This window comes from Tamandua tetradactyla, chromosome 20 (assembly GCF_023851605.1).
Source record: "Tamandua tetradactyla isolate mTamTet1 chromosome 20, mTamTet1.pri, whole genome shotgun sequence".
Lineage (NCBI taxonomy): Eukaryota > Metazoa > Chordata > Mammalia > Pilosa > Myrmecophagidae > Tamandua > Tamandua tetradactyla.
The window spans coordinates 57,650,626-57,665,707 of NC_135346.1; the positions used below are offsets into that span (position 1 = coordinate 57,650,626).

Here is a 15,082-nt window from a genome sequence, read left to right on the forward strand (position 1 = left end):
TGTTTCAATTCATGTGAAAATAATATATATTTTATACAGTTTTCTATGTATGTCAGTCAGGATCAAGCTTGAAAATTATGTGATTCAGATTAAAAATAGCCTTCTGACTGACAGAAATAAAAATTGACTGTCTTCAATCTATTACTGAACTTCTCATTGTTATGTGCAGTGAAAACCCATCCTGATTCATTTCATTTTATCTCCACAGAACAAGGGTCAAAAATTAGAGCCCATCCCTCATCGAAGACTAAGAATGGTGACAAACACCATTGAAGAAAATTTTCCCTTGGGGACTGTGCAATTTTTGATGGACTTTGTGTCACCCCAGCATTACCCACCCAGAGAAATTGTGGCTCACATCATCCAGAAAATCCTGCTGAGTGGCTCTGAGACCGTGGATGTCCTAAAGGAGGCCTATATGCTTCTCATGAAAATTCAGCAGTATGAACCCTTCCAGCTAGCTGTTGGCAAATCTAGAAAACCTAAACTAGACTCAGGGCACAGCTTTCTCCTCCCTAAGCTTTATTCAGCTAACCATTAGAGAGGCTGAGTTGGTATATTAGTGTTATTTGGGTTGCAAGTGACAGGAAATCCAAACCAAACTGGCTTTACCTGCTATAAAAGAAATGTAAGGGCTCATATGTTACTAGAAACCTGGGGGTCAGGTGAGACTTGAGTCAATGTTCAGAACTGGCCACCCAGATCCTTTCCTAGCTCTGCTTTGGCTCTCTTTTCAGGTTCAACATGATAGCCCCCAGCTTCAGGGGGACTTCTCCTGTGGGAAAAAGATTCCATTTCCCTGAGAGTCACACAAGACTTTTAAAATTGAGTCTTGAAAGGTTCCATTGGCCTACCGTGAGATGTGTCTATCTTTGAAGCAGTCATTGTGAACTTAGGGCTAGAATATCATGACTGGCTCAACAGGTCAAAGCCTCATCCTGGGATCCGGGTTGGTAGGTAAAGCCAGCTAGCTGCATATGGACTGAAGGTTGGTAAATAGTTGGTTCCTTCAAGGTAAAATTGGAGTACTAAAGCCTTCCAAAAAGGAGAGCGTGAGTAGTGGGTAGCAAAAAACAATGGTGTTCCACTGTATCCAGATTGAGGTGGTTTGGTACCAAAGAGTGAGCAAACATACTCAGGATAAAAGGAAGCATTTTTCTTTTATCAGCTTCCAGATCCTAACCCTTCTCCCACTAAACTCTCCAGAATTCTAATTGATGTCATTTGACTTTCAGGCTCCATCCAGCCAATGCCAAGACAGTGGAGTGGGACTGGAAGCTGCTTACCTATGTCATGGAGGAAGAGGTAAAATCACAGTTACAGAGGTATTTTTTTTCAGAGGAAGTTTTAACTAGAAAAAGACGTGACAGAAAATCAGGTAGTAAAGTCTTTGCCTTTATTCCCTCCTTATAATCCTACCCACACACAAAACAAATCCCATTGAAATGGTATGTGCTGTCTTCCAATTGGACTGAATATATTCACTTATCCCCTCTCCCTCTTGAGATCCCATTAAAAATAATATTAAGTGAATAGATAAAATTATAATGAAAATAAGAAGAAGAAATTTGAACAAAGTTTTGGAATTTGAGTGAAGACTGATGAAGCTGGGCAGAGAAAGCCACAGGCTAGATTATATATAGAAGGGGCTGCAGCCAAGGAGGGAGGCAGTCTATACTTTAGAACACCAAAGAGGCTTTGGAATCAGAAACACAATGTATAGTAGAGGGTAGGAGTGAAATATGGGCTACAAATGGATATTTGTTGAAAGTCTGTGAATAGAACAATCAACCTCTCCATTTCTATAAGAAAGTTCAGGAACCATGTTACCTAACCTTTGGGCAAAAAAACAAACAATCAAACAGGATTCATTGTCTAAAGAAATTAAATGAACCATATGTAATAATTGAAGGCAACTAAATGTAGGGTTGGTGCCCAGAAAAAATAGTCTTCCACAGTCTTATCCATAGATGTCCCTAAGCATAATTGCCAGCTTTCTGCCAACTCACCCTAAAGCAACTGAATGAAAAAATTATTTTCAACCTAGAATTCTATATACAACCAAACTATTAGTCAAATGTGAGGATAGAATAAAGACATTTTCAGACATGCAGGAACTTGAAAATATGTCCCTATGCCCCATTTCTTAGGAGGTTACTTAAAAGTGTACATCAGAAGAATGAAAGAATAATCAAAAAAGAGGAAGACATGGGATCCAGGAAACACTGAATCTAATCTAGAAGAGTAATGAAAAGAAGTCCCAGGATGACCGAATAGTAGGCCTAGGAGCCTTCAACCCAGAGTGGGGCAAAAAGACAGAAGGCTTTAGGAAAGAGCAGTCTGGGAAAGAAGGGTATTCTCAAGATCCAAAATCATTCTTGAGGAGTTAGAAGAAGTAATATGATAATGGCAGGCAATGCAGGGAGAATAAAAAAAGAAATTCCAGGAAAAAAAAAAGTTTCCTAAGAAAGGAAATATTTCCTTAGTATACTACATGGTTTCCAATAAAGGAAATAATTTTAAAATAGTCCTGATATTCTAAACACAATTTAGTTAACAGAATTTAGAATCAATTTATAATCAAGCATAAAAGACGATTTTATTAGTCTTGACAATGTGAAATGAAAAGTATTGAAGATAAAGATTGAGGGATGAAAAGAGGTAGGATCTCTGAAAATACTAGGGCTATTAACATCCTTATCTTACAAAATGGGAAGCCAAAAGATACTATCTGTAGATGATAAAACATAAATTGAAAGACAAATGTTTTAGAAAGAAAAGAGGGAGTGGAGTGGCATAAGTGAGTTAAATCCTTATCTGTCATAGCAGAAATTAAATAAGTGGCTGTAAAAGCGTATTTTTGTACAGATATGTAGGGTAACTTTCAGAAGAGAGAGTTAAAAATTATTCCCTAAGGGTACTACAAGGGACAAGTAATGGTGGAGCATGGTGTCAGAAGACCTACTTTCATCATAAATCTAGTTAAAGGTACTTGATTTTTAAAAATCCATTTGTATGAATTATTAAACGTAGAGAAAAAATATATACATTTGGAAGCCAAAAGTATCCCATTTCCATTCCTCCCACAAAAGAAAACAATATATACTTAGAATAATCATTCTGCACCATTCCCTGGCCCATGAATTTCTGTGCCTACCCCCTTGGAGTTTGAGTAGTTCCCAAAGAGTCCAGAAATAGTTTGTTGCCTTCTTGGTCTTTGAAGTTTCAAAATCTAAGCTCCTATTGCCTACAATAAAGGGAAACCAACAAATTGTACATGCCAACCATGCGGCAGGTACTTTCACTATCTTTAATTAGGGTTAGAATTATCCCTGTGTGAATCATGAGGCACTGAGGCTCAGAGTGACCGAGTTAAATAAGGAATGGACTCCCACAGATGAGTCTGGCCCTGGTACCATGGGATCAACAATTCCATCCTGACCAAAATGGGGAAAAGAAATGTAACAACGTATCAGTGGCTGAGAGAGCTCAAACAGTCAGGGGCTACTCAAGAACACTCTTACACAAGGTTCAATTAGACATTGCTAGCTCTCATAACTTGTCAAACCCCAACTGAAACCATTCCAGCCAAACCTAAGGCAATATCTGAGATTCTATAAAGGTTCCATGCACTCGGGTAACTTTCCAGAAACCTACAACCTCCATATGGGTCCCTGGACCAGATAATTCCTGAAACCTAGAGGTCCCGTCCTCTCCAGAACATCAGCTAGTTCCATCTCCCTGTCCCATATTATTGACAGCCCCTTTCAACATGAAAAAGTTAGAATGGACATGGCTCAAATACCCCTAAAGAGTGGGAGAAAGATCAAAGATGATGGTGGAGTTATACAGAGAAGGTAGGGTTTAAGAAATGAATATGATTGCTGACTCATTATATTGATATTTCTTTTAGTCTCTATATCTTAGAGCAACTAGAAGTAAAAGCCTAAAATTGTGGAATTGTAACCCATACTAAACTCTGAAATCTGTTCTACAACTAATTGTTGCACTGTGCTTTGAAATTTATTGCTTTTTTGTATAAAATGTTATTTTTCACAAAAAGGTCAATTGTGATGCTAAAAAATACTTATTCCTTCTAGCTTCCAATGTTCTGGAGCAGCTAGAAGGTAAAATCTGAGATGACAGTATATTAGCCCATGACAAACTCTGGGATCTGTCCTGTAACTACTTGTTGAAGAGTGCATTGAAAACGATTACATTTTTCTTTCTTTGCTTTGTATATATGTTATACAATTTTAAGAAGTTAAAAAAATAATAATAATAAGGAATGGAGTTGGGATTTTTTTAAAAAAAGAATGTCTGTGTGCCTCGAACACCCATGTTCTTTTTACCATTGTCAGTTGTGCATTATCAGTTAGGATCAGGATCATCTTACCTGTAACACAACACAACTCAGACTTTCTTACACAGTAAGGATCTGCTCAGATTACTGAGTGTTCAGCAGTGGGGTGGACATAACTGTTGCTTTCTCCAGCAGCTCAGCAGTGTCATTAGGATCCACTTTGTGCCCCTGTTCTGCTATGCACAGTTGTGGATAGTCTCTATCCCAAGTCTTATAGTGAGCTTCAGTGCAAGGGACAGGCTGAAATTCCACGGCCATCTCTTAACCTCAAATAACATTCTGTATTCCTAGAGATTCCAGCAGACCTTTGATTGCAGTTTAGCTGTTAGGAAATTCCAGTTAACTGTAGGTACCTAGCTCTTTTCAATAAATAAATTATTTTGGACCCCCAGTTTCTGTTATCAGGTGCGGAGGGCTTGTTGACTAGAAAGTATACTTACAGTTGGGCCCCTGCTCCCTGGGAAAGAAGACAGATGAGGGAATAGGGATAAGAAAATGGTTTCTGAAACCTCATAGAGTTTCCATCCTTTAAAAATTCCCTTAGTTCTCTTTTTTATGGCCCAGGCTGACCGCTCTTCCCCAGGAGTCTCTATTGTAGGTACAACCACACTTGTTTGACTAGTTGCGTTTCCCTTGGACTTAGTTTTTATGACAGCCCAGTGCTCACTGCCATCCATGAGGTTGAGAGTAAATGCTGATTTCCCATTCTTTCTCCCCACAGGGACAGAATCTGTCTGGGCGAGTCCTTTTTTTGCGTTATGTAGTACAGACCCTGGAAGATGACTTCCAGCAGATCCTGAGGAGGCAACGACAGCACCTTCAGCAATCCATTGCAAGCACTGTATTATCCTGTGACAAGCAGCCCCACAACATCAGGTAACCAGCCATCTGAGTCCTGGAATGACAAGAGGTAGGGGTTATAGGTGGGTAGCTACTAAAGTGGAAGTTTATTTTGTCCGATTCCATTTGTGAAGGCCAGATGGATTCGGCCTTCATTCCATCCATAATCGGTGGATGAGATTATCTAGTCGCTAGATAGTTTAACAGGGATAATTATTAAAACTGTAGACAATAATAAAAGAAACCCTTCCTCTGCACCAACTATATGTCAATCTCACAGTTTAAATGATTTTTCTCTCAAGAAAACTTCCTTGGATCTGTGTCAGTATCATCTAAGTAACCTTGGTTTCCAGGTGGAAAAGCTAACTTATGTAAAACTTTATACCTTTTGTCAACCTAGATTTATGTCCATCCTCCTGAATAACTTAAGATAAATCTCATTTGTCACTACTAGCTACTAAAAAGAGGCATTATTGTAATAGGCCATGTGGTTGACCAGATGCCCAGGTAGCAAGCATGTTTGCTTTTTCTGTAGAAGCACGGTCAGAGCTTTGAAACTTCACAGGATGGAACTACTATAACCTTATACCAAGGGCAAGAAAAAAAAAGGAATTTCTAGGGTAGGAATGTCAGGCCTGAATTTTCCTCCTGGAACCACATGCCTTGCTTTTTTTAGAATTGGCTCTCACCTAATAGTGTGCCAGCATCCTTTCTTCAGAACAACATTGAAATTCTTCCATTCAAATTTACATTCTTATACGTCCTTACATATTTATTGAGAATGGTTTTCATAAACCGTACTGTATACTGATTATTATAACTCCTCTAACAAAAAAGGAGGAAGTTTCATCACTTGGGGGACATTGGTTAGCTTTTCCCCCCTTTGCATGCCCATATCCGTTTCCCTATATGTGGCATTTTATGTTAAGTTTAAATGTCACTGATTATATAGAGTAGAAAATCAGTAAAGTAGAGAATCTGCAAATAGTAAATAATAGTGACATTGCATCTTAAGTTGAAAAATAAGAATGTAAATGCAAGGGTAATCCTACCCACCATGATGCTTTGTGAATATTGGCAGTGGCGTGAATATGAGAGGGAAGGCACAAAGCCACTGTTCTCTCAGGTGCTCTTATTTCTACCTTATGTGGCATGAGCCTTTCACTGTACTGAATGTGATTCTTGGACGTAAAGATTGGCATTTTGAGTTTCTGTGGTCTCTAAATGCAAGCTGGGTGTTCCATTTTGTACTCAATCAGTGAAAATAAAGCCATTTGTTCTGGCTGTTCATTAAGAGATGGATGTTAGATTAAGGTGGTTGTTACATGGATGTATGCATACATTTGTCAAAACTCATCAGAAACCTGTGCAATTTATCATATGTCAGTTATATGATTTTTTTAATTGGAAACTATTTTTTTAATTTTTATTGATATACATTCACATACCACATAATCATCCAAATCAAAGATGATTTTTAAAGAAAGAGAGATGGTAGATCAGTCTCCAATATGGCCTGTTCTAAGGAGATTTTCTTCCTTTTTTTTTAAACTGTGAATACAAAGAATAAACTAGCTCTATAAGATTTAGGGAAAAAAAAATGATTTAAGAAATGCACTAGTCCCCAGTTACCCTCTCCAGCATTTCCCTTTCTCCCAGGGTTAACTACTTTCAACCTTTTTTTATTCTTTTGATATTTATTCCATATGGCTAAATAACAAGCTTGTGTTGTTACTTCTTGATTTTTCCTTGTTAAGCATTGTCTATTGGTTTGCCCCATGTAAGATGAGGAGGAAGCTCATTTTCCTCCCCACCTACCCACCCCCTGACACATACACACATTACCCAGCCCCCATACTATTCATATAGTTATATCATAATTTCATTTAGGTCATTTTTCAGTGTTTCTGTTACTATGACCATGTATTCTGTCAGAATTGAGCCAAGCAGTAAATTATCATTAATTTTCCTTTCATTCATACCTTTTTGTATTCCTTGGAGTTAATAATTATCTTATTTTTAGTTCTTAGCTTTCTCTGTGCATTTTGGAAGTCAATCCCATATTCTCTGTTAGCTTATCGAAATCTCCTCTCAAGTTGCTTATCATGCTAGGTATTCTGTCATTTTCTTCTGCTTGGGGACATCTGTCATGGAACATTTTGACCTCCTTCAATCTGGATTGGTTGTTCTTTGCCCATCTTCTTCACCATAAATGTGAGGATTCCCTTCACCTCTTTCCAGTCTTAGATCTCTTGCTTTTTGTCCCATTATTTCTCTTTCTTGGTTTACTCCTTCATTTTGATATGTTAGTTTCCAGTAGCTTCTTAAGAACAGTATATGGGAAGTAAAGTTTTTGAGCTCTTACATGTCTAAAAATGCCTTTATGTGCACACACATTGATTGATAGTTTAGCTGAGTGTAGAAATGTAAGTTAGAAATAAACTCTACAGAATTTGAAGGGAATTTTCCATCGTCTTCTAGCTTCCAAAATTGCTGTTAAGAAATCACAAGCTATTTTGTTTACTGATTCTTTGTATATGGCCTGTTTTTTCCTCTGAAGATCCTCTTTTTGCCCAGTATGCTTGTTACAGGTCAATATTTATCCTTTGTGCTAGGCTTTCAGTGGGCCATTTCAGCCTGGAAACATATCCCTCAGCTCTGGAAAATTGAGTTTTTCAGTTCTTTTATGATATTTTTAATTTCCAAGAGCTCTTTTTAAAAACAAATACTATTCTGTTCTTATTTTCTTCTTTCATGGATCCATATCTTCTCTTGTCTTTGATGATACTAATGATACAATTTTGTTTTTGTTTTTTTCCTTTGTGTGTCTGTTTTACTTAAGTTGCTTTCAGTGTGCATAAGTTCATCTGGTGCCCCTGTTTTTGCTTCAGTGCCTTTGCCTCCCAGCTGTGCCCGGTGCTCACAGTCTAGAGAACCTCTCTTGTGGATGTAATTAACACACTGAATTATATGCTTGATAGTGGTTAAAGTGGAAAATGTTGTCGTGTATATGTTACCACAATAAACATTTTTTAAAAACCCATGGAGCTAAACAATACCAAGAGCAAACCCTAATGTCAACTATGGACTTTAGTTACTAATATAATTATAATAATATTGGTTCATCAATTGTAGCGAATGTACCACACTAATGTAAAATGTTAATGATGGGAAAAACTGCATGTGAGGGATGACATATAGAAACTCTATACTTTATGCATAATTTTTCGGTAAACCTTCAACTCAAAACCTTTAGCTCAAAAAATAAATAAATAAAATTAACCTGTGGTTAATTCTGTAGGGTTGAAGAAGAATTTCTAGGGATCTAAACATTTCTCAAATAACTTTCAACTTACTTTAACTTGCCTCCTTTCACACCCACTTGGGAGAAACCTATTGCTCTTATTTGCAGAGCTTATTAATCATCCTATTTTTTTTTCCTTTTAAAAATAGGCTTGCTCTTAGATTTCTCTACTGCTGGCTTAGGATTCAGCTTCTCAATTCTGCTAAGTCAATTAAAATTTATTTCTTTGCCAAAGTCCTAGATTCAGACTAAACATCATCCTTAAAACATGACACATTTGCTTTATGTACTTAGTTAATGGGTTACTTTTAATTTTGTAATCAGCATCTCTCAACCCACCACCCAAATAAGAGGCTATGAGTACTTGACAATTACCCGCATATAAACATACATCCAGTCCCCATTGATCCATACTGTTGCTTCACTGCACGAAGGTAATCATCGTTCTGAATATTCATCCTTTCCTTTCTTTCATTTTTATTTAGTTTTATTGCATCTACGTTTATTTCTAGAAGGTATATATTTTTCTTTTAGATCCTTTCAGCTTTACAAAAAAGGGTATTATGCTATATGCAATCTATTGGGACTTATATATTTCACTTAATATTAAATATTCATTATATATTCATCAACATTGTTGCCTGCCACTTATCTTATTCATTTTGACTACTATGCAGTATTCCACTTGTGAGTACACTGCATTTGACTCTCAGCTTCCAAAATTTCACAGCTGCTCTCTCCTTTCCTCTCCTCCCCTTCCTTGTAGACTTGTGCTTTTGAAAAAAAAAATCCATTAACTAGTTTTAGTGGGGTGTTAGGAGAGAACAAAAATTATGTATGTACATTCAATCCACCATTTTTACCTGAGTTACCTGAGTGATTATCAAAGTAGTTTTAGTTACATGAGATGTTTTTACCTTACTAATTTTTAAAACTAAGCTCTGTATAAAATGTGACTGCACTGCACATAATCAACTTTAATTATAGATGATACCTAATATGGAGAGCCAACATGGTCTTTCTGGATGACAAAAGGGCCACCTATCCAGCTTTCCACCTAGTTAAGGAATGTTCCTGGTCAGAAAGCCACAGATAGTACTCTTTCACCTCTGAAGTACCTTTCAATAATTATAACTCCCAGAAAAATTGTATTTTGGTTAGCTTTTGTAGCCTTATTACAATTAAATGTGGGGTTTCTATTAGACTCGTTTAGATATTGAAAATATCCCACTCTGTTGCTTTTGGGGAGACCTAGGGTTCTAAGGTGGAGCTCAGGTTAAGGCTGCAGTTCTGAGCACCACACAACAGAATGTTGTGTATGGTAGGAAGGTAAACCTTTTCTTACTTGTCTTTTTTCTATTGCAGGGATGTTATCAAGTGGCTGGTCAAAGCAGTAACTGAAGATACATTGACTCAGCTCCCAGATGGGAATCAAACCTCTTCAGAAAGAGGAATCACGAAGGCCAACAGTAGCCACCCTTCTCCCCAACCCAACCTGACAAAGAACACCAACCAGCTGTAAGGGGCAGATGGAAGTTTTCTTTCCAAGGAGTTATTGGGATTTAGGGTTTTAAGGAATAGTGCTACTCCCTAAGAGCAGCTTCCCTCAAATCAACCAGTTCTTCAAATACAGGCTGATTCTTATTAAACACTTTCTAGTTTGATTAAAAACTAAATTTCTAATTCCGAGGTAGAAAGAACAAAAGCAGGTGCTTCCCCCAAATGAATAAGACGTCACTAAGTGAATACAAATTCACAAAGCAAGAGTGAAACAAAAGCTAGAGGATGCTGTCCTCCCTTTCCTGGATTCCAAGAGACAGTAAAGGATTATAACTACTTATCATTTCAGATGTCCATTGACAGTGAAAAGGAATTGTGGGTAGTGAGTGTTCTGGCAGCCTCTAATCCTCTTGGACTTGGGATGTCTCCTCCAGTCCGGAGAGGAAACAGCAGTTCAACCTGCAGATTCCAACAGATTATAACCACAATGGCTCAGACCAGGGCAGGTCCCATTACTTCAGACTACACTTGAAAGAGAGCTATGGCATGTTTTTAATGGGATTGAGAGCAGTCTTGGTATTTTTTAAGAAATGCCAGGATTTTAGGGGCTTGGGCTGCTGTTGCACATGTAACCTGCGATTCCATGTCAATCATATTGTTAAAATCCAGTCACACTGGACATTTCAAATATAGTATTTGTACCTAAATTCAAATACTACATTATAATCTAGTTGCACAAACCTGAACTTCATATAAGGCTTGTGGTCTTAAACTAATTTAAGAAACATCCTGCAGATTTTCTCAAAACAGAGCCCTTTATAATAATATAAATATAATAATTTGTATTATTATAAATAATACCTGTTAGAAAAGGCTGATAGCAAGTTCAGTTCACCTTCCTGAGGGATTGTCCAGGTTCCGTTTGCCACATCAGCTTGGCTCTCTCCTTGTTAAGTCTGCTGGGAGATAGAGGTATGTTCCACCAGTGGGACTCCTGAGACTAAACTTAGGAAGAGTGCTGAGAGGAACCTATAACTGGAGAAAATCGTATGGCAAATCTGTATTTTCTTCTGTTTCAAAGACATTCAAATAATTTTCAGTAATTCTGGCCTTCAGTTTCTTCATGTGGAAATGGGGAAGTTATTATAGATTATATGATGCCTATAGGTCTCTAGATCCTTACGATGATATGGTTCTATTTATCAGTTCAAGAGCAGCTTGCTTTTGCAGCTCAGCCCTAGGTTCTGAGAGGTTCAGATAGTATGATCTGGCAGAAGGTCTTCAGGTAGGTAAAATTGCCAAATAAAAGCATGCTGACAGCTTGAATAGTTTTCCCTGACCCACTTTAATCGTCTTATTCCCAAGTACCTTGGTGGAGGCCTCCTCCCAGCTCTCAGGTGGCTGCTTGTTTGTGTGTGTGTGTGTGTGTGTGTGTGTGTGTGTGTGTTTTCATTGACAAAGTATAACAACATACAAACACGAACATTCTTACCATATGATCATTCCATTCTTGGTATATAATTAATAACTCACAATATCATCACATAGTTGTATATTCATCACCATGATCATTTCTTAGAACATTTGCATCACTCCAGAAAAAGAAATAAAAAGTAAAAAGAAAAAACTCATACATCCCATACCCCTTACTCCCCCACTCTCACTGACCACTAGTTTTTCCATCTATCAGGGTGGCTACTTGTTAGTCCCCCCTGCTCACTTTGTTCTATGTTCTGGACTCAGGATTGTATGCCAGCTGCAGAGGATGCTGTCCATAGCTGTAGAGGTGGACAGGACCCCCACCTGCAGCTCCAATAAAATAGCTGAGATGATGTTCGGGTTTGTGCTGGACATTCCCAAGAGGAGTCAGAGGTGAGCCCTGATTTTTTTTCTTTTTTTTTTTTAATTTCTAGGAAATTGTTTATTATAAAATAACTTCCCTATCTATCCAACTTGCTAAGGAACAGAAATTCAAAAGAGAAGATTCCAAAGAGTAGTTAAATTGGGAAGAAAGGGGCAAAGGGATCATTCTTGTCTCCTTAACCTCTTGAAAGAAAGAGTTATTCAACCAATTATTATTTGCAACTAAGGCATGATCTCTTGGGTAGGGATGGAATACTCGAAATGGAGCCTAAATTACTTTATCCATTTGGCTAACAATTTTAGTCATCCTTTGAGATTCAGCTATTAAGTATGCCATTGTCACATGTTAATTATCTCTATAAGGTTAATATTATTGTCCCTATTTAAGGAAAATAGACTCAAAGAGTCAAAGCGACTAGCCCACAGTTACATGACTAATCAGATTCACATCCCTAATTTAAACCCAGGGCTGCTTAACCCCAAGTTCACGTTTCAAAGAAAGCAGTATGTGGTAATAGTCAGATAGATAGAAGAAAGTGCAAATAAGGATCATGCTTGCTCTACTGCTCTGTCACAAGTTTTACATTTGGATCCAGCTCCCATGACATCCATTTTAGCCTTCTGGTGAGAGATGTAAAATCTAAAAAATAGTTAACTACAAGCAAATTTAGACTTAAAATAGACAAAAATAAGTTAACAAAAACTTGATCCTACTTTAAAACTCTCTCAAAAAAGGCAAACTGGTGACCCATCCAAATGATACCAGGAAATACTTTTTTTGGTCTTTATTTTGATTTATTTTAATTTTTGTAAGTTAAAGTATAGTTCACATCCAGTGAACTTGTAAACTAATTTACATCAGTACTCCATTTGGTAAGTTTTGACAAGTGTATACATCTGTATAAACTACACTGCTATCATTTCTCAATAATTCTTTGATAGTATATAGGAATCCTGCAACCTTTGTAAATTCACTCATTAGTTCTAGTAGGATTTTTTATGGTTTCCTCACTGTTTTCTGTATACACAATCATGCCACCTGCAAATAGAGACGGTTTACCGTCCTTTCCAATCTGTATGCCTTTTGCTTCTTTTTCTTTCCTTATTGCATGGCTAGTACCTTCAACTGAATGTTGGAGAAGTGGTGAGAGTAGACATGATTGCCTCATTTCCAATCTTAGGGGGAAAACATTCAGTCTTACCAGTAAATGTGATGTTAGTTGTAGATGCCTTTTGTCAGATTGAGGAAGCTTCATTCTATTTCTAGTTTTATTGAGTGTGTTTATGAAGAATGGGTATTGAATTTTGTAGCCATTGAGATAACATATTTTTTTCCTTTATTCTGTTGAAGTGTTGAATTACAATATCAGTTAATTTCCTAACACTAAATTAGCCTTGCATTCCTTGGATAAAACCCTAATTGGTTGTGATATGTTAATCGTTTTTATAAAATTGATGGATTCAATTTGTTAATATTTTGTTAAGGGTTTATATATTTATGCTTATGAGGATTATTGGTTTATAATTTTATTTTCATTGATACTTAAAGAAATATAAACTAAAACTAAGCTGAGATACCATTTCTCACCTATCTGAATGGCAGAAATATCATTAAAGTACAGTAATATACTACATTATCAAAGCTGTGGAAATACAGATACTTATACATTGCTAGTAGGACTGCAAATTGGTAAAACCCTTTTGGAGGGAAATTTTGCAATATCTAACAAAATTATATTTACCTTTACCTCTTTACCCAGAAGTCTCACTTCTAAGAATTTACCCTGAAGATACACTTCAAAAATATAAAAATACATATGTACAATTATAGTCACTACAGCATTGTTTATAATTGCAAAATATTGAAAGCAACCCCAAATGCCCATACATAGGAGAGTGAGTAAATATCTGTGCCTCAACTACATGATGGAGCTGTAAAAAAAAAAAAATTAAAAGCAAAAAGAAAAATGTCTATGAACTGATTTCCAAGATATATTAAGTGAAAAAACGAAACTCTATGTACAAAAGAGTACATATAGTAAATATAAATGCCTTTTTTGTAAGAAAGAATGGGAAATTTTTAATAACATGATTCTCACCATTTGTAGATAAACCACATGCTAATCAATTCCAAACATACCAGGGGTGGGTGGGTGGGCATGGGATAGAAAGAAGAAAGAGAATTGGGAGGTGTTTTGGTTTGCTAAAGCTGATGAAACACAATATACCAGAAATGAGTTGGCTTTTACAATGGAACTGTATTAACTTACAAGTTCCAGTTCTGAGGCCATGAAAAGTGTACAAAATAAGGCACCAGCAGGTCTATGCCTCACTAAGACTGTCTACTGGTGACCTTGGGCTCTTCTGTCAGATAGCAAGGCCCATGGTGATGTCTGCTGGGTGTCACTGATTCCAGCTTCTGGCTTCTGGCTCCTCTCTGAGCATCTGTGTTCTTCCCTCTTTTAGCCTCTGTCTCTTAGCTTCTGTGGGTCCTTCTCTCTAAACTTCTCTGGGACTTTTTGTCTTTTATCCTCTTATAAAAGACTCCAGTGAGAGGATTAAGACCCACCTTGAATAAGGTGGGTCACATCTCAATGGAAATAAGCTAATAAAAAGGTCCCACCTAAAATAGATTGACACCCACGGGAATAGATTAAAAGAACATTATCTTTTCTGGGGTACATATAGCTTCAAACCATTGTGGAGGATAAAAAGGAAGTGGAAGGTGGGGTGATCCTTCTGGGTATACGTTTTGATATAATTATTACTTTTAGACTTTTTATAACCATGTTACTATTTCACATACTCCAAAAAGAAAAAAGAATAATAAAATCAGAAGGAAAGAGGGAACCCTAAAAATGTAATACAAGCCAAAATAAATGAACCTAACCATATTTTTTTTTAACATGGGCAGGCACCAGGAACCAAACCTGGGTCTCTGGCATGGCAGGCAAGAATTCTACCTGCTGTGCCACAGTCACACTGCCTCCTAACTGTATTTTAAATGAATAACATAACCACACTTGTGGGAAAGAAGACCATACAAGCCCAAATAATTCTTTGTTTTGAAATAATTATAGATGAACAGGAACCTGCAAAAAAAAATTAAGAGTCCTGTGTACCCTTCTCCCTATTTTCCACAGTGGTAACATCTTACATAACTCTAGAACGGTATCACAAAGAGGAAAGTAACATTGGTACAATCCACAGAC

The 15,082-nt window shown here is 37.0% G+C and overlaps 1 protein-coding gene across 1 annotated transcript in view; it reads left to right on the forward strand.

Annotated features, from left to right (window-relative positions):
* The window catches only part of SIMC1 (SUMO interacting motifs containing 1), a 56,102-nt gene that overhangs the window by 28,070 nt on the left and 12,950 nt on the right, over window positions 1-15,082 (forward strand). The window contains exons 3-7 of the mRNA XM_077137698.1: window positions 209-441; window positions 1,236-1,305; window positions 5,085-5,239; window positions 9,873-10,025; window positions 11,751-11,879. Of these exons, the coding sequence (XP_076993813.1) occupies window positions 209-441; window positions 1,236-1,305; window positions 5,085-5,239; window positions 9,873-10,025; window positions 11,751-11,879 (740 nt within the window). The remainder of the gene's footprint in view (window positions 1-208; window positions 442-1,235; window positions 1,306-5,084; window positions 5,240-9,872; window positions 10,026-11,750; window positions 11,880-15,082) is intronic.